The sequence below is a fragment of the Eucalyptus grandis genome, chromosome 3 (genome assembly GCF_016545825.1).
Source record: "Eucalyptus grandis isolate ANBG69807.140 chromosome 3, ASM1654582v1, whole genome shotgun sequence".
NCBI lineage: Eukaryota > Viridiplantae > Streptophyta > Magnoliopsida > Myrtales > Myrtaceae > Eucalyptus > Eucalyptus grandis.
In genome coordinates, this window is record NC_052614.1 from 9,117,019 (window position 1) to 9,136,687 (window position 19,669).

The window sequence follows — 19,669 nt, forward strand, 5'->3', positions numbered from 1 at the left end:
TTATTATTTTAAATTCATTTATGACTTATTTACTAAATATAACTAATTTATATAACAATCTAACATATAAAATATTAGTTAAGAAATGTGTTTATGACTTATTTTGATTAATCTTTTGATACATGACATTGACAAATAGTAATCTTTTATTTCCTCTTTAATATTAAAAACATCATTTAAGTTTCAAGATGTGAATTTATGTGTAAGCACCTATTCAATGCAAATGTGAAAGGTCCATATGTTCCTTATCAATCTAAGATGAAGACATGCTACATATGCTTCATTCGGATCGACTTTTACTTGAAATTTTCTAATTTTTCAATTATCACGGCAAACAGACTTTGAGTTCCTTGTCTATAATCTTAAATTAATGAAGCTTTCAAAAAATTTAAACTATATATAAATCTTTTTAATTGGTTTTGAACATTATTTGAGTAATTATTTAGATTTTGACAAAGAAAAAAAAGTAGTTTACTTTGTGATAAGCCGCGACCGACAAGCAACTCACACAACGTAAAAACGTGAAAAATCAGTACCGTCCGAGGATTAACCGGAAAATCGAGAACCATGAAATTACAGTATTACCCCCACGCCCGACGCTTCCCGGGCACGGCGGCGCTCTCGCCTTCGGTAAGTAGTTTGCTTTCTCGTTGCTCGTTCGAATCTCCACGAGCACGCCCGGACCGTACGGATTTCCAGATTCTCCGGCCGCCGTAGTCAGCCCGACGGCGACATGCTGGACGACGTCCGTCGCCGACGCGTCTCATGTCGCCGGAAGAAGGACGCGCGGTGAGTATCGCTAGTTTCTCGTGATGGGTCGCTATGCATGATCGCGAGCTCGTGAAGATATCACCCGTTCTTACGTACTGGCGACCTCGTTGCCACCTCTTTGTGGGTTTCTGTAAAGGAGCTCGCTTGCTTCTTGCTTCTGCTTTGCCCGTTGAACGTTGCCTTCGGGGAAAACGAAAGCTTCCAATCCTCGCTAATTAGCGACGGGCTGGGAGCGAATTCGTGCTACGTGTCCCGAGTGAAGTGATTTCTCTTTCCATGTTGATTTTCGTGTGGAACAAGTAGTGACCCAAAAAAAAAGTGACCCTGATGATACGATATGGTATGGTGGTGTGTTCTGTTTCCGACTATATATGGTTTTAAGATTGAAATGCCGTGGAAGTCGTTCGAGGGTCGATCTGTATATGATCCACCCGCTTGAATCGTTCGTTGCCTCGCGGTTTCCATGTTCCGCTCAGGCACCTCTCGTTTCTGACTCTTCTGTCACCTACGTTGTTGTAAATTTCCATTAAAGTGGAGAAACCATGCGCTACTTTCCTTCATGGTGTACATTTCTGCAGGAAGAGTATAGAAAGTTTGCGAAAGAATAGATAGACATGTCGTTTGAAATGGAATGCGAGAAGGAAATGTATGCGATTCTTGATGAACTTTGTTCTATTAATGCCTTTCAAGGGGTTTGATACATTTCTTTTTAGGAACAGCAGTCTTCTACTTCATTAATAGTTTCCCCCTATCTTTAGATCCGTCGATGCTATTTAGTATGCATATATGAATGAATTAGTGACACATTGGAACATTAGCATTTTCCTATTCTGTTTGCTATGAAAATTTTGGGTTACTATTTTCAATAGAAGATACTTCCTCTCTGACTGTTTCCTCTTTTCTTCTCTTAGTTTACAGAGTGGTAGTTGTTAATTTCGTCTTTCCTTTATTTAGCCAAAAGTTGTTAATTTCTTTGAATCATGTACTGGTATCGGTTTGCAAATGGCAGATGATAGGGGGAATTTCTTTTCAAATTGATCAACTTGTTATTATACCTCATAGGGTTCCTCATACCTCTTGATGTAATTAAGTTTCTTTTTTTTTTCTTTTTAATCTGGAAGAGATACTTTTGCCATTTCCTACAATAGCAAGATTCCGAATGCCGACAAAAGATGAATCCTGCCATGTCCTTATCATATCTAGTATGTTTCTTATGTAGTTAACTGTTGCTTTATTACCAAGAACAGCTCAGATGCTGCATCAGCCAAAGAAAGCGTTTTATTGTTAACGGCCAAGCTCATATAACTCAATGCCAACAAAAGTGAACTTTTGTTATCTCTTGTTCCCATTTTGAATGCTGTTAAGAATCCATTTCCTTTCCTATTTGTGATATTTTTTTATTGTTCTTTCAGTATTTGCAGGATGGCGGCATGTGCAAGTGGTAGTCCAACTCTAATTATTAATGATAAGCTAGAGATGAAGGCATGATACTCAACCAATGATTGAGAAAAGGAGATGCCCATGCTCCTGGTTTATCTAGCAAATGGGCATAGCCATGCCAAAACTCTATGGATAAGAGCCATTTAGCATGCTTCAGACGCTCCACCTTCATACTACTTTTAATCTCATGCCATGTTTTGACTCGACCAGTGAAATTGCTCACTGACAAGGGGACCTTTGCGGTAGCTCCGTGCCCTAGCAATGTGTGATGAACAGGATACATTCCCTAACATATCAGCATTGGCTCAACAATGGAGATGAACTTCATCTTGATATCTCCACAGATTCTCCTTCTGCAGTAGGGCTGTATGAGTTATTTGGCTCGCATGTCCTCTGTGGAAGCTCAGGTTCTGCATTACATTTCCTCCTGCATTTTGAATGTTGACATTCTATAATCTATTGGTGCTTAAACATGGAAATTATTAAAGTCACGTATTAAGCTATTACTGTATGTACACTCATGTAAAGCCAAAGTCATCTTAAAACAATGCTATGTACATGTGAATTGAAAAGCTACAAACCATAGAAATTCAAAATGGAATGAAATGAATTTATAGATGTCGATGCTGGAGAGGACATCAAATTGACTGTTCTATGGTTACATGCATGATACAAGGACATGTAAGACTTCTTTTAAGTTGGTTAATGCTAGCATGTGTTAGAACGAATGATGATATAGTGTGAAAGCCTGACAAGCAGAACTCGAAGTATTGCAGATGTTGAGATTCGAAGAAAATCGTGTGAGAGTTGGAGGAGAGATCACGGTCAATGAGATGACATTTCAAGTACTTGTATGCTCTAATGTAGTTCCCCATCTACTATTTCCTTATCTTGATATATTTCCTATATTTTGGCAGTAACTCATAAAATCATTTTTATGACCTACAGAAATGATCAAGCCAAGCCAAGGAGACGCCCTGTCTAGTTCCTTTATTAGAGGCCTAGAACAGCCAGAAATTTCTAATTGTGGCTATGTGAGGGATCCAAAGGAAATCCTGATAGTGATAAAAGGCATATGTTTCTATTCAAAGGATGGCAAAGGCTATTGGGTTTTCTCTGAAAATTTTCTTAGATATTACAGGGACCAGAGAGAGATCTTGATGGTGAAAACCACAGTGCTTCAATTTTTGGGACTGATAATGGTGGTAGAGGCTGTACTGACATCATTGGATATTTTGCAGGGCCAGCAAGGAACATAAATATGAAGTTTACTGGCAACGTTTTGGAGAGTGTGAATATCAGTCCAGTTTGATATCTTGGTTCCCTTCTTTGTTTTCCTTTCAATCACAGGAATGATGTATGGGACTATTGAAACCTCTCTTTCGCTGACAGAGCAGACTTCTAACATTCTGGTGGAAATTATTCTTTTTTTAATTTTGCACCAGCGATCAAGGACCAGAAATGTAACAGAGGTCAAAGCTGGCTTGGCATGCTTACCGTGAATCAAAAGGTTGGAATCATGTATAGCTTTAGTTTACCGCTGTGATGACATGACGGACCAAACTATGTATGAAAAAGTCATATCAACTTTACAGAGGGTCTCACAGAAAATTGACCAGACTGTTATGGTTTCTGCATCATGCTTAGTTTGTAGGAGATGTCATGCGGGTATTTTTAGCACCAATGATTTTGTTATTATAATGTCTGAGGTTATGATTCTTTTGAATGAACCTATGTAAAGTTCATTGATTTCCTCAAACCGTTTTGGACTTCATTGCTTTGATGCAATATATGATATAGGCATGCAAAACTTGCATACCGAGTAGTATTTCTTTGCAGTCCTGCCCAAGGATAGATGATTATTCTTGGTCCAGTTACATAAGGCGGTCAGGAGCAAGGGCAGCTAGCAGCTTCATACTGAAAAGTTAATAATGCCATGCTCCTCCTTTTCATAGCTGTGGAGCTTGATGACCGATATTATAGTTTGGTGATGGGAGCTGAACCCCGAGAGCGGCGCGCCTATTTCAGAGCAACGAGTGCTCTTGAACTAATCGGCTGCTGGGATGGTATCTGTCATATGTGGATTCTCAATTTGAGGTTGGGGCCGCCTTTTTGGAAGGTTCTGTTAGAATTTGATTCACGTTGAGAGGATAAGCAGGATGACATGAGCCTCCACGCCTGAAGTGGTGATTCCTCCTATAAAATTGTTGCATTTTTTTAGGTAGATTATGAATACTAGGATATAACATCACTGATTCGTTCACATTTGCCGAATACTTTGTAATTGTTTGTGTGACCGACATTTCGTGTTCTTTACTTTTCATCTGTGTTCATCTTACGTGAATAAGCCCAAGTCCATGTGAAAATAGACTGGCCATTGGTTTCACTCGTCAAGTTTGCAGAAATGGCCTACTCGCTACTCAGTCTGTACTGACTATATTCTAGGACCTCTCAACTTCACTGGCGGGACAATCTTTAAGAACCTCTCAAGGATATTAAATGAACTGGAGGGTGAATTTGCCCAAGAAACTGAGGGATTTCGGCATGGATGAAACGTGAAGTAGACTGGCAGAGCTCAAACCACAACCAGTTTATACAAGAGATCTTACGTATATTCATTGACCACAATAAAGGGGTGCGGTTTATGAAGAAATCTGAATAGGTCTGAGCAGGATAGGGTGAGATTTCGGTTCATGGCCTCGGATACCGTCACTCTAAACGAATTGCGCATTAATTACCCCCCTTGCTTGTTCTACATCGTGTGAGATTTACTCGCTACCATCCTTGACACGGTCTGAAAAGGAAAAGTTTTGAAGTAACTCCAACTAAGGAGTCCCTGTGCGAGAAAACGAGGGTGGCCTCACCGATCCTAAGCGTTACCGTATTCGGTTCCTTTATCGCTCCTCTCTCTTTTGGCTTTTTCCTCGCTCGAAAAGGTGCCCGTACATGGCTCAAATTCAAATGACATTAATCACATCACTCCATATGCGAAGCATGCCGGTTCCCCCATAAAGTCTCAAGGCTTTGGTTTCTCTTTAAACTCGCCATAGCCTCCTTAAAAGACGGTTCATCATGATCTCCTTCTGAGAAAAACTCATGGTCTTTGTTGTTTTGGGCTTTCGTTGTTGTTTCTGTTCACTGTAAGATAAGCGGTCAGCACTAGCTAAGCATGGAGATATCTTCTCTTCGAGCGTGGTATGTGAAGAGTCTTTCCTCTCTGCTCTTTAAATGTCTTGTTTTTCTCGGACTGATCTGCGCACCAACCGATGCGAAAACCAGAAGATCAAGAACATGACCTTCGTCCCGCTTCGTTTAAACCGATGTGGGCATCGTTTTCGAGAGATAACCCGGATAGGCACGCTTGACTAGTTTTGCTTTCTTCCCTTCGCTTCGAGTTCACTGGATTTCAGTATACTCAGCGTCGTAATTTCGTCTAACCTTTTTGAAAGAAAGAAGAAAACAGTCTCCCCATTACGACGATGGATGATTTTCGTGCAGGATTTCAGCGCCTTAACCGAGTCCTTCCCCATCTATATGTACGTACGCACCCACTAGGAAGAAATGGACTGGCCCGAAGGGGAAAACGCCGCGCCTCGTCACATCCCGCCGCAGCACTACGCGCTCTTCCACTCCATCGACCGCGCCCTCTACACGATCCTCGCCATTCACCTCTGCCGCGACCCGGCCGAGTCCCTCCACGTGGTCGCCCTCCTCCTCTGGCTCGAGCGCTCCGGCTTCCCCCACGCTGTCAAGACCGTCCTCTCGCTTCCCAAGATGCTCGTTAGCGACCTCGCTGACGAGGCCATGGCCTGCCTCAACTTCATCTTCAACCACAGCAGCTTTTCGAACGACGGCGCCGACGTCCCTCTCATGCGGGGCGTGATAGGCCGGCGCATCTCCCCGCAGTTCCTCCACGAGAACCGGGACGATGCCCGCCGAGTGATCTCCACGATTATCGACACCGTGTGCGTTAGGGCCCTGACCGACATAATGCAGAACGCCATTGCAATGAGGAGCGCTCGTCACGACCCGTCCCCATCGACGCCCCCGGTCTGCCTCCCCGATAGCCCTTCGTTTCCAGGGATGCGGCGGCGCAGGAATGAGAACGCAAACGACCGCGTCATGATCAACCGACACGTCCCCACCGGCCACCAGAACCGAAAATACTGGTTCGAAGAGAGAGATGAGGCCACGGCCGTGCCGCCCGACGACCGGACATTGTTCGTGACGTTCTCGAAGGGGTACCCAGTGCACGAGTGGGAGGTGCGGGAGTTCTTGACGATGGCGTACGGGGACTGTGTGGAGGAGCTGCACATGCAGGAAGTTCAGGCAGGCGAACAGCCGCTGTTCGCGCGGGTCGTGTTCCGTTCGGCCTCGACCATCGAGCACGTGCTCGACGCCTCAGGGAAGACCAAGTTCATCATCAATGGCAAGCATGTCTGGGCCCGAAAGTTCGTGCCCAAACGCACGAACGGTCACCGAGCGGTTCATCAACCTCCTGCTCAGCCTTACAACTGGTCACCTCATTTTCTATTCTCGTGAGACTGAGATGGTTCGTGTATGAGTTGCAAGTTCGTGGAACGATAATAAGAATCTTGCACCGTTCATATAAATGAATAATCACTTAATGCATTACTTTAGTTTGGAAACCTAAATAACCCTTAGGTTTGATAGAATCTGTTGTGTGATCTAAGTTTTGAATGTAATTTAGCATGGCAATACTGGTGAAAGTTCACAAAGGAGTAGACATTATGTTCTGAGAATCAATTAAAAGACTTCTTCTTTTTTCGCTTAAGTATTAGCTTATATTAATTATCTTACTTAAACTTAATAAGTGACATGATAAGTTTCAATGGAGTGCTGAAATAAATGGAATCTTGATTAAGCACCCAAGTAGGAAATCTTCAAGTCATTTAAGGAAAAGGTTTCATTAAGGATTAGTATATCTAGCATCGCTTCCTCATTATTTTAATTCCGTTTTATTAAGCGACGGCGACAAAAATCATAGTCTTATACTTCCAAACTATTTAGCCATGCATTTAAGTTTTTACTGTTGAAAGGATGCCGTTTTGTTTTCGGACTAGACAATAAAAAGAAGATAGGACGTTAAATTATTGAGTAATCGGATTTGGATTAATGTCATTATTGTGTAATCGGATTATAGAAGCTACTTTTACTAGTTTCTTTAAGACTTGTTCCTAATTCATCATTTATTCTTATTTTTCTAAAAGTGGGTCCCAGTTGCTTTGCATATATTCATGCATTTTTGCCAGGTGGCAACGATTTTTTCCATGCCGGTGATTATAACCATGTTGTCGCCTTTTGCTTTAGGGCTCTTTTGTTTTCATCGACTTTAATTACATGTGGCCATCTTCTTATTTAATTAAGCTAGAAACTTATCGCAATATTAAATGAATTTTAGTCAACTCTCTACTCCCTGCTCACGAGCATTTCACCTCTGAAAAGTTGACCGATATCCTACTTATTCGTGTCCCTGTGGTGAAGGAAACAAACACAAATCAGTCACCGAGGCCTGGCAAAAGGCATGTTCTATTGCCTCCGTCGTTGGTAATTTATGTAAAGGTAAGGCAAGAGATTTACATGCTGGAATAGTTTTAGTTTGCAGCTGTGATGACAGATGAACCAAACTATCTATAAAAAAATCCATATTCCGTGATGATTTCTGCATCATTCTTAGATTATAGTTTATGTCCATGCAGGCATTTTCCGGACCTATGATTTTGTTATCATAATGTTTCAGGTCTTGGATTGCCCCAAACCGTTTTAGACTTCATTTGCTTGCATGCAATATATGATATAGGCGTGCATGACAGCATATATAAATTCTATTTGTTTTGTAGAAAATAACTTATATTCAATTTTTGCCATATGATTCGGTTACGAAAATAAATTAACAGAAATTTTTTTTATAGTCAACAAGGAAAACCTATGCTAAATTCAAGATAATTACTCCTCTTTTGAAAATCGAAAATCATTTTCCAAAATACAACTAAATATCGGCATTTGAACCAAAGACCTCGACACTTAGGCATGAGAACCCTAATGTGTGTGCCTAGATTCAAGTTCTCGATTTTGGGGCTCAAGTCCATCAAGGCAGGGACCGGTTCTCATCAACCAAGATTAGGCCCACAAAGGCTAGGATGAGGTCCCTTGAGACCAAGCCCAAGAACCAATACCTAGGTCCCCAATGGTCATGCCTAAAGATTCAACTCTTGTGCCTAAGTCACCAACGCCCAAAGCTTAGTTCCATGAAGGCCGGGCTCAAGTCCAAAACCCCAATGCTTGTACCTAAGTCCCCAACAACCATGTAGCCATGCCTAAATCACTAGTGCCTAAGCTCATTCTATTAAGGCTACACTTGGGTCCTCGACAACCGTGCCTAAATACCAGACTCATATGCCCAAGTAATTGTTAGCCGAGCCTGAGTACATCAAGGCTAGGCTCGATTCTTCAATGGCCAAGCCCAAGTCCCTTGACACCAATGCCAAGACCCCAATGTCCATGCCCTGGTCCCTGGTAGCCAAACACAAGTATCCGGCTCTCATGCCCAAGTCACCGAAGCTCAAGCTCATATCGCTTAAGGCTAGGCTCGAGACCTCAGTGCCTATTCCCCAAATTCCAGTGCTTGTGCTCAGGTTCCTAGCAATCATGCCTAGGTACCCAGCTTTTGCGTGCAAGTCGTCTATTCGTCAGCAAAGAGATGGCCGAGGCCATGCCACCCAACAAGAAATTTTTGATGACCTTCTCGAGGGGTACCCAATGCATTAGTCAGAGGTGAGGGATTTTTTCACGAGGGAATGTGTGACCTATTATATCTTGTTTTTAAATTTCCAGGTGATATAAATGAGGGGAGAGAACCCATGTTTATACTTAAACCCCTCTATCACAACCGTAAATCTCTATTTGATCTAACGGTGACTACCTATCTCTTTATCTACCGACTACCCACACTAAATAAGAATACCCATATTGCCCCCAAAAATATTCTAAGCTCTAAGCCCAAGAATATAGATCTTCCATCCCAAGCCACCCTTTTTCTCTTAATAAGAACAAGCGAGTAATAGCCAACATCGAAAGTCACGGCAAACAAGCTTCAACATCCTTCACTTCGAGCTATCAATCTATCAACCAATTTATTCCTCAAAGATAGCATTTTTTTAATTAAAAAATGTGAAGAGAAAATGTGGTACTGGGCTACTGGGAATATAGGCCTGAGCGTTACAATGACAAGCCCATTTATTAAACTAAGGTATGGACCGAGAAGTTTATATCTCAAGCCCCCTCCTTAAGGCTTACTATTAAATGTCCTACCCACCCATTTGCCCCCTCGCTATTTACATTTATATCCTTCCTTTTTCTTTATTATTATTGTCACAATATTTATATCCAACTAGAAGAATACAATATTATAGTCCTAAGCAAGACCTTAAAAGGTTTTAACATTCTGGAAAGACAGGATAGAGGGAGAGGTTCCCCTCAATAAAAATGGAATCCCCACAGGGGCCCAGCCACAAGGGAAACCCCTATATTTCTAGGGTAACCTCGCTTGGATCCCCACGACGCTTTCCCCCTTGAAACACGGGGCGTGGTACAGGGAAATGAAGGGTCTCTTCCCAAGCGGGAGTCCATTTTCAAAACTACAAATTCAGTCGCGAAAATGTCATTTCTCTTTCTAAAACTATCCTTGTGTTTCCCTCACTCACACAAACAATCCCAAAACACTCAAAATACCGATGCTACACTCATGCGCCTCCGCCAACCACCTTTGCTACCACCGTCTCACACCGTCATTGCCATCTCTAGACTCACGGTTGCTCTCATAGCTCGCCGTCGTCCCCGCCAAGTCTGGACCTCTCAATCAATCTCTCTCTTCTCGAAGCGAGGTTCAGAATCCTGATGAGTGGGAGGTACGAGTCTAGAACTTTTGGATCCTTTACGTAAGGGAGGGTCATTAGGTTATTTATGTGTGTTTGAGGTACGTGACTATTGGCATCTAAATTTCGACAATCCGATCATTTATTTATTGTATAAAAATTAAGAGTTAATTTTTAACTGCTAAACAAAAATATTAGAATTAAATTGGATAACATATAGACATATAGTTTTAAGAGCATTTATTTTTTATTAGTGCATTTACATTGGGTTGGCGATAAATGAAGTTGAATTGATGGTTTTGAATTTTAATTTAACTAGTTGGATCAAGCCCACGGTAAGAGGAAATTGGCCTAAGCCCATTATTCATTAATGGCTGAAAATTGACTTATGAAGAATCACGAGTTGGAAAATTAGTATATTTGGAGAAAAGATCCATATTATTCTTTTAATATTTGTTCAAGAACATAGAAGGAAAATAAAGAAACAAAAAGAATAATGTTATGATGGTGAATCTTTCATATATTCATGCAATATATGGAAAATGAAAGATTAGAAGAGTAAAAGGAGAGTGTGCTAAGGCCGAATCAATCGACATTGGCATACATATATAGAGAGAAGGATATTTTTCTTGACAGAATGGAAGATTTCGTATGAGAAATATTGGAAATATTGCACGTAGGGGCATATGATTGAGCAAATATATTTCCACGTGGCTACAGGCACAAGCAAAAGAGATCTTCATGCTTAATATATTCCAGGATGCAGGCGGCGCACGCAACGCCTGCTGTTGTCCTACCTCGGTTTCCTTGGCTCGGCGCCGCTGCTGTTCAGCCGCCGACGACGCTGCTTGCTTGCTACGCCTTTGATCACGAGATGAAAACCAACACATGTTTCTGGTGTTTTCTCTATTCCAAATGCAACGCCACCTTCCGGTTTTCATCAAAACTATGGTCTCTCTCTCTCTCTCTCACACATGGCTACAATGGATAAAATTAATTATGGTCATCAAAAACATGTGGAGAGGACTTGCCCTTTGCACTTTGCAGTTGGGTTTGGGGGGCAAATAAGGAACGATACGATTACCAGAAAAAACTGTGGGTCCTTCGGAAGCATCTCCAGAGCTGATACTGATATGGCAAGGAATTCCTGTGGCTCACGCATCTGCTGCTCTGGAATTGACCACCCGACCAAAGCTCATGACAGATCCAGACCATCACCCTTTTCTTTATTTTTCCAAACCATCATTTTGTCCTGATCGGTGCCTTACCTAGTTCAATCAATCATATTGTCTTTCTCATGCCCGTTGTATTTATTTTTTTTTAATTTTCTTGCGCCCACCAAATGACAGGTAGGCAAAAGTTTTATTGCAGCCACAATTTATATCCACCACCACATCTCTCGAGAACTTAAAATTTCCCCCTTTGCTTCCAATGTCCAGCACAAACCAGTGTGTGTCTCCAAATCTTTTGACACTTGCTTCTCCAATCTGGAGATAGAAGACTTGTCTTTCGTTGCCAACAGCAATAGCACCACCATCCAGCCAGTTTAGAAGTTCTCATGTCAACCATGTCCGTTCACAGAGCAAGATTCTTCAGAGCCCCTGAATCTGGTTTGAGACATCAAACACCCAGACATGTCCAGAGTCTAGCTGTTTCAAGGGCTATGTGAGTAAATTCTTCTCAGTTCATGTACTTAGCTAATCCTATGAATTCTAACAATTTCATGTCCTCTTTTTTCCAAAAATGATCAGGAAAATGGATTCTCAGTCTTCCCATATGGGAAAAGTGGAAGAACTCTCAGTGCAGAACATGGCAGCATTACCAGCCCCTCAAATTGATACGACAAAGTCTCCGTCGAACCTCCAGTTCGATAGGATGCAGCAATTGGATCGGGAGTTGTCTCAAGAGAACGTACAAGAGTTCGGACAATTTGTGGGGCGAGAGGCCTTGCTCGATGAAGAATACTGGGTACTTTTTTCTAATCCCCTAATTGCAGATGCAGTTACTCTCTATTCTCAAGGTTATGTTGTCTATGAGTTGCTTACCGGTCCTGCCAACATCTCTGCACTAGACAGCAGCATGGCTACGGGCAGAGAGTCATTGGGAAGACCGAGCGAACGACCGGTGTGTACTGCATACCAACGCTATGGAAATTGACATTGACTTTCATCTAATTGTGCTTGTTCTCGCAGATATGCCGATAATTACAAAAGGAAATTCGCCGAGCAGGTAAATCTAAATGCCGTGTTCTTGAAGCTCCTTCTTTGATTCTAAAACAGAGAGGTCAACATCAGAATTGTTTGCATTATATAGGAATTCAATGCCATAAAGAGGCGATGTAGAGCACAAAATGGGCAGAAATGCATGTGCATTGTCGCGGTATGGCACGCCTCACAGATCCAATTCTATTCTTCTTTTGACAAGACATAGACTTAGCTAATTTCTTCGCTAGAGCCAGACTGTGCATCTGCAAATGCAACTTCCTGATATGATACGTGACATTTAACAGGTCAAGAAGGAACCCAGTAATGTCAAGCAGACGATCCTGAAAAGCATAGTTGGAACGCTCGACTTGAGCATCCAGTACTTGCTACATGGAGAGACTTTTCCTGGGGTACACATTACTCCTTAAGTAATCAAACATTTCAGCTTCTATGATCTCTAGATTCCAATCAAACAGAATATGAAAACCCACAAGCTCTCGCAGGAAAGGGTGAGGGCTCCTCTGTTCTGTCGCATCAATGAAGCGGGACCGGCCAGATACGGCTACATTGGAAACCTGTGCGTGGCCAAATCAGCTCGTCGCCGGGGCATTGCAAGCAGCATGATCAGTTATGCGCTCGAATCAGCAAAAAGAACTGGTAGAATAAGCTGTAACATTCTTTAACTTCTCGAACATTACCGGGATCAGTAGGTCGGTCTTCCACCATCCATAAGATACTTCTTTTGTGGCAGCAGGAGTGGGGCAAGTTTACGTGCACGTGCATAGAGATAACGGGCCTGCGCAAGAACTGTATAAAAAGATGGAATTCAAGGTACTACTGCGATTGCTTCTTAGAAGGTTTTGCTGGCATGTGATTTGAATTCGTACACGAAAGAACCAATCTGACTTTGTGCATTTACCACCAGATGGTTGAGCAGGCATCTGCACAATTGGTTAAAGAGCGGACTTACTTGCTCTGTCTGGAAATTTGAACAGTGCTCCGGCAGAAATACTTGGTTCTTTTCTGTCCCGAACCCGGAAAGAGAGGTTGTGGCCAAGTGCCATGAAGCGAAAATTATTGCCTTGCTTAGATTTGTCTCACTCATATGCTAGTTATTAGTCATAAATCTACCCCAGAAAAAGAGAATAGAAAGACAGGAGCCGGCGCCTAATCAAATTCATTTGCGGCAACAAGCCAGTTCGTCCTCAAGAATCAGGAGCATCGCCCATGGTATGGGCACAACCTAATTTCGGTTGAAAATGCTGAATTAAAGGGAAAAGGACACTTGGCTAGAAGCAAAGTCGAGCTCATCTGAGGTCATTTGAGTCCATTCAGTCTTAATAAGATTTGAACTCATTGAATTTGAGCAGAGAACTTGCTCTGAAGCACACCGCACTGTGCTTAGGTGTCCTGTTCTATCAAAGACTTAGGGAATTCCAACAAATATTTGTTTGATTCAATTCAACATGACAAATTTCAAACAGGTGCAACAGTACTTGTCACCGGAGTGAGTTATTTTTGTATGGGAAAGGCCACTTCATTGAATTCAAGAAGACATCGTGATGAAGCACATTCCTCGCAACGTTTGCTCCTTGTGCATGTCACCATTTCCCAGATAAGTTTAGGATCATCTGAATGCTCATCGGCTACTCTCTGGTTCCAGGGGATGGCAGCACTTGTGAACAGGAGTAAAAATAACATCACCTGACACCGGGCTATAGTGCAAAGATTATGCCGCATCGTTTAGCAGATTCATGAGGACTGAGGTAGACCATGTCCAACATCTGTAAGCGACGTGCCCTAAGTTCCGAAGTAAATTCGTTAACTACCACAGCCCCTTATACAAGTTCGAATAAAATCCTCCATATCATGAGCCTGTTGCATTCACGGTTTCACACACAGACATGATGTCAAGACTTCTGACAGGATAGCATGGTATTATTTGAGGTCAACACCTAAGCATAATCTTCCTGTCTATACATTTCATATGCCTCCAGGAAATCGCACTTCTTGCAATGCCGGATTCCAAAATCTAGGAAGCAAATCCTGAATTAAGCATGCTCGCACTCATAAAATCACCATTGCAAAACAGGGTTTCTTCTCATTGTACGTAGAAATTTAAGACGTGGTAAAAGGGAGAATGCCCAATTGGGGTACTATTATATCATGAGAATCTTCACCTTCATACAGTAAGCACTCGAGTGCTTGCACAGTATTTAACCAAGGCTTCTACTTCAAAGGTCAAGAAGCATAGATTCCAAAAGTTCTACTGCTTCCAAAAAGTAATGCCATTGATTAGCATTTCGGTTAGAGGAAGACTGCTGAGGGGTCATGTCAGCAAATACAAATGAAACAAAAAGAGCTTGTATCCTCGTTCAAAAACCTAGTTCTAGGTTTTGGCGAATCTACGAAAAAAATTACTGAAAGAAGCCACTCAGGAATATCGCAATAGACCTGCAGTCTCAGGAACATTGATGTGCTCTAAAATTGGGGACAGTCTCGATCCAATGATATGTACATTAGGATTTGCATGGCCATCTAGAAATGTATTAGTGATCTGCAAGGAAACCGTGATACCATAAGTTAAAACCTAGAAATCTGACTCTAGGATTTGCTTTTTTCACACCTAAAAAATATGTACAGGGCAGAGATCTGGAATTTCCAATTTTTCACTCAAGGTCAACAGAAATTCTCACCTGACTGCATCCAAAAACTTTAAGTTCCTTCAACGATGAGCAGCTATCCACTATCAAGCCCATGGCCTCGTCTGTCAAATTTCGGCACCAGGACAGATCCAAAATCTGCAAACCCTTAGCTCGCCTGGCAAGTGATATAGCTGTGTTGTGTCCAACCTGACAAAAGTGTAGACATCCAATATAAAACTGAGACACTGAAGCATTAAATAAGTTAAGCAAAACCTTGAACCAAGGTCAAAAACAAATGGTATTGCATATTAACATGGCCTCGACTCATGAGTGTGCAATATTTATTGAGATGCTTGTAAAGCAAAAGAGAACAAGCTACCTTCTTAACATTATTGAGCGAAAGTTCTTCCAACTGTTCTCCAGAAGTTTCCAGAAAAGCAGCAATAGCTTCATCGCTTCCATACATCAGAATTATAAATAAAATAAAAAAGCAATATGTCGATTAGTACCTCCATAATCCAGAGATCCAAAAAAAAAAATCTCGAATAGAACATAAGCTAACAGGCCTCTTATGCCTGAAGAGCTTGACAGCAGCATTAATGATCATTGTTAAATCTACTATAAAAATAGACTATTTTGTCTGTTAAGATCTCAGTGTCTACTTGAAATATAAGGAAAACCCAAGAACTCCTGTATATAGCAAATCCATCAAATTAGAAGAACATCAATCTCCAATATCATCGTGTAACTTGTCATTAAATGCATTACCCACCACAAAAATGCCTAAAACTCATATAAAAAAAATTGAGCACACAGGCTTGCATACAGAGAACTTTCCCTCTGCACAAGGTTAGTCCTGATACCTGAAAGTGTTACGCCGGAGTATAAGTTTACGAATTCCTCGACAACCATTTGCAAGATGTCCAATTGCAGCATCCGATAATTTGATCAGGTTCACAATGTCGAGAGAAAGTAACCCGGGACATGCTTCAGCAATGACCTTGAAAGAGGCGTCAGTCAAATTCCTACACAATTGGTGAGTATTAACATATCTGGGATAAAATGCCACAGAAAAGGAGAAACAGCCACCAAAAGTACAAACACTTACGGGCAATCACCCAAAACAAGTTCTTTCATATGATGTCCTCGTACAAAGATGAACTTTCTGATAAAATCATCACAGACAGATGGAATGCCAGCTACAGACAAAACTTCCAAATGTTCAAACTTCTTCAAAGCCGGTAGAGTGAGCATGGCATCAATGCTTTGGCAGTCATCTATATACAATTCCTTCAAAACTGATCCCAGTCTGTTGGCTAATGTTTCAACACTGGCAGAAGTCAGAAGGGAGCACTGATTGAGATTTATGGACCTAATTGAAGGTGCAGCAGAAACAAGAGTCCTTAATCCAACATCAGTAAGACGGCATGCACCGGTGATGGATACAGTAGATAAGACAGTCAAGCTATTTGCTGACTTTGCTAATGAAGAAGATACAATGTAGTCTCCCAGACAGCGCCCACACTGGTTAAGTTGTAAAACCTGAGCCAAAAATGAGAGTCAAATGGAGTAAGCACATTCAAGCAATGCTCTATCAGAGGAATACAGAAGCTCTGACTCCAAAAGTCAGTATCATTTATCATCCCACCAAACCCCCCCCACACACACAAAAAAAAAGGCAATAGGGAAACATATCAATTATTGCTGGCAAGGATTTAGATGTCTTCTCAACAGAAAAAGAAGTGACAGAGAAAAGGAACAATAAAATGATACTGAATTCCTTCCTAGGGAAAACCAATATGCAATCTACTAAATTTTCCAGATGACTTGGAGGAAAGTATGTTAAAATAATTCACTTACTAAAAGAACTTCTAAAATGTACACAGACCAACGAATGAAATATGCCAGTAACAGGAGTCCGGTGTGGTGTGGTATGGTATAGCGAGGAACCACATCTCATATAGGAATATATCCAAATTTTTAAAAAACTAAACACCTTAATACTCATTTTTGTCTGCAATAGCATCATCATTACAAACAAAACTCCCCAAAAAGCAAGTCCACATACTTCTATGGGCAAAAGATCACAAGACAACAAACAAAAGAAAAGAAAATCCTTACTTTTAGCGACTAATTCATTCAAAATACCCCCAAAATCCTCAAATTACATATTCTAGCCAACCATTCAGCAAAGATGGATCCAGGTAAAACACAAGCAGAATATGATTGGCATTTAGTTGCGCCACTATCGAATTTCAAAGACTAACAATCTTGAAAAATTAAGCTTCCTATGCAATCAAATTACTTCAAAAATCTTATTAGGCGAGACACACGGAAAACTCCTCTGCTCTAGCACAGATGAGTACCACCAAATCATTATTCTTGAGCTAAAGTTAAGACAGGGAAAACAGTAGACAGCACCAGCGCACAATGAGGATGAAGCTATTCAGATTACTAATATCAAATACAATAAAGCAGTAATTATGGGAAAACCAGTAAATTGATAAATGAGTTTGGAAAACACATAACAATTCATAGGGTCACATCGACCAACAAACTAACAAGCATAATGATAAGAAAGCATACCGTCAGGCCACTAGTATCACATTCCCTGAAAGATTTATCAAATTGTTCCTCGGTCAGCCACGAACAATCCCTTATGCATAACTCTGTCGGACATCCTTGGATAAGTAGGTCAAAAAAGTGAGCACTAATTCTCCTGGAATCACATAACAACTGACACAGCCTGTGCCTCAGTGCATCCGGGACACCTTCAAGTGAAGTAATTGCATCGACATTGTCAGCAAGGACTTTCATGGACAGTTCTTGCAGCGAAGGCGGCACTGGCTCAATGAGGTCACGACCTTGATCTCTTCTTGGAACCCATTCTATGACAGGAGACTTGGATTTCTCCAAAGGGAAGCGGGTCTGTTGTGCACTCAGCTTAGATGAGCGATCCCTAATAATCTTCATGGCAGTAGAGAATGGGCCCGGCCAATCTTCAGGGTCCTCATTTGCTTCTGCAGATGCCACTTCTGCATTTCCTGCAACCTCTGGTGCTGAATTGCTCTCCTGTTCTACCTCTTCAGGGTTGAAATGAGCAAACCGCGACGCGTTTATCCTCGCTATCTCCTTAAACTTTTCCCTCATATCAAGTCCAGAGGATTCATTTAGCTTCACCCTGGTCCTCCTTGATGGTGCCTCAATCTGAATCCTCACTTCAGCTGTTTTGCGTGTGCTACCATCCAAGACAACATTTTCTTGATTCAAGCCTACATCACTGCCGTTGGACAGTAAGAAGTTATCATCCTCTACCAACTTAGCTTTCCCTTTTTCTGCAGCACTATATTTTCCTCTCCTCCTCACTTCACCACTTCCATCACAATCACTTTTCAACACTAGACTCGTACCAACACTGTCGATCATTATACCCTTTCCTTTATCCTCAGCACTATTTCTCTCTTTATCCTTAACAGAACCATTTACAATCCCCCTCAGGTCTACACCAAAAAGCTTCACCTCAGCACCATTTCTACCTCCCCCGGCTCGTTCTCTTTCATCATCTGCCTCCCCGTCGCTTATATTCACCACCGCATCGCCACCGGCCCCGACTAGCGCATCCCTCACTTCCAATCCCCTCTCGTCAGAACTCTTCCCCGACCGCAGACTCAAAAACCCTCCACCTCCATCGCCCTCGGGAAACTCCATTAAATCCAATTCCACATTCAAATCTTTTACCTCGTCGCCGTCCACATTACCTTCTCGGCGCGGTTTGGCGCGCGGCGCGTCCCCGCGCCCGTCCCCGCCGTCCAAATCCAAAACCCTAATCTCCTCGCCCCCAATCGGGCGCCCTTTCCTCTTGCGAGCCCCCGACGGAGCCATCCCGCCGGCGGGCTCCCCGGCCGACGCCAGGCGGAGGCTCCGGCGGCGAGGGCCGGCGGGGCCGGCGTCGTCCGGGCTCGGGCCGGGACCCGGGGCGGAGGACTGGGGGATTGCTGGGCGGCGGCGGCGGGGCGCTCGCGGGCGCGGGCGGGGGTGATCGGTTCGATTCCGGCCTCATCGCCCTCGCGCTTCTTGGGCGGGGCGGGGACGCGACCGCCGGAGCTACGGCGCGGGACCGGAGGACGACCATTGGCGCGGCGGAGGGAGAGAGCGCGCGGGCGGGCGGGCGGGTCTCTCGGGTCGGGTCCGGAGTCCGGGTCCGGGCCGGCGCGGTGCGGGAGAGGTTTGAGGAGAAGAGCGGGCGAGAGAGCGAAAGTGAAACGCGACGGAGGACGACGGAGTGCGAAAGAGGAGGAGATGGCGAAACGACGCGAATTTTTTTAGGTTGCTTTATAATTTTTTTTTTTTTATTTTTTTCTCCTGTCTTTTTTTTTTTTTCGTGCGCCGATATTTTTTTTTTTTAGGGGGGTTGGATCGAAAGCTTCGTTTGTAAGCGACCGCGGGTTTTCCCGCCAATTCACCTAATCGGGGCCCGTAAAAATATCAAAAACTCCAGAAATTAGTATTTTCCTAATTTCAGTCCCCCCAAAAGAAGGGAAAAAAAGGTGCTTACCGTGTTAGCAAAAAAAATTTCCACCAAAAAAATGTTAGCAAAAATCGAATTTATATTGATGTTTTTTTTATGGGGGAAAAAGGATAATTGAAAAATTCACGCGATATAAAAGCATGTCTCTCCTTCTCCTTTTTTTTCTTTTTAAAAAAAAATTCTGCG

General features: G+C 42.5%; 3 protein-coding genes and 1 long non-coding RNA gene across 6 annotated transcripts; 3 read left to right on the forward strand and 1 right to left on the reverse strand.

Annotated features, from left to right (window-relative positions):
• The first annotated feature begins 534 nt into the window (after positions 1 to 534).
• LOC104436419 lies at positions 535 to 3,971 on the forward strand. 2 transcript variants are annotated; one of them, XR_001985329.2, is made up of 3 exons: positions 535 to 789; positions 2,184 to 3,074; positions 3,160 to 3,971. It is a non-coding gene; the product is annotated as an uncharacterized LOC104436419 (long non-coding RNA). The 2 variants fall into 2 exon arrangements; XR_001985330.2 differs by having other exon boundaries at positions 2,184 to 3,062.
• A 1,801-nt stretch (positions 3,972 to 5,772) lies between these two features.
• Positions 5,773 to 6,753, forward strand: LOC104439007. Its single transcript, XM_010052142.2, has one exon. The coding sequence runs from the start codon at positions 5,773 to 5,775 to the stop codon at positions 6,751 to 6,753; it is 981 nt and encodes a 326-aa protein (XP_010050444.2).
• A 4,730-nt stretch (positions 6,754 to 11,483) lies between these two features.
• LOC104436420 lies at positions 11,484 to 13,877 on the forward strand. Of its 2 annotated transcripts, none has more exons than XM_010049178.3 (9): positions 11,484 to 11,771; positions 11,858 to 12,074; positions 12,178 to 12,230; positions 12,299 to 12,335; positions 12,420 to 12,485; positions 12,616 to 12,720; positions 12,814 to 12,967; positions 13,062 to 13,141; positions 13,236 to 13,877. In XM_010049178.3, the coding sequence occupies exons 1-9, from the start codon at positions 11,665 to 11,667 to the stop codon at positions 13,299 to 13,301; spliced, it is 885 nt and encodes a 294-aa protein (XP_010047480.2). In that variant the 5' UTR covers positions 11,484 to 11,664; the 3' UTR covers positions 13,302 to 13,877. The 2 variants fall into 2 exon arrangements, with proteins under 2 accessions (XP_010047480.2, XP_010047481.2); XM_010049179.3 differs by having other exon boundaries at positions 11,486 to 11,771; positions 13,065 to 13,141.
• A 550-nt stretch (positions 13,878 to 14,427) lies between these two features.
• LOC104439008 lies at positions 14,428 to 19,236 on the reverse strand. Its single transcript, XM_010052143.3, has 6 exons — positions 17,542 to 19,236; positions 16,064 to 16,497; positions 15,819 to 15,980; positions 15,335 to 15,410; positions 15,007 to 15,162; positions 14,428 to 14,867 (listed from the first exon to the last, which is right to left on the reverse strand). Exons 1-6 carry the CDS (start codon positions 18,835 to 18,837, stop codon positions 14,745 to 14,747), a joined length of 2,247 nt encoding a protein of 748 aa, XP_010050445.2. The 5' UTR covers positions 18,838 to 19,236; the 3' UTR covers positions 14,428 to 14,744.
• Positions 19,237 to 19,669: the final 433 nt, after the last annotated feature.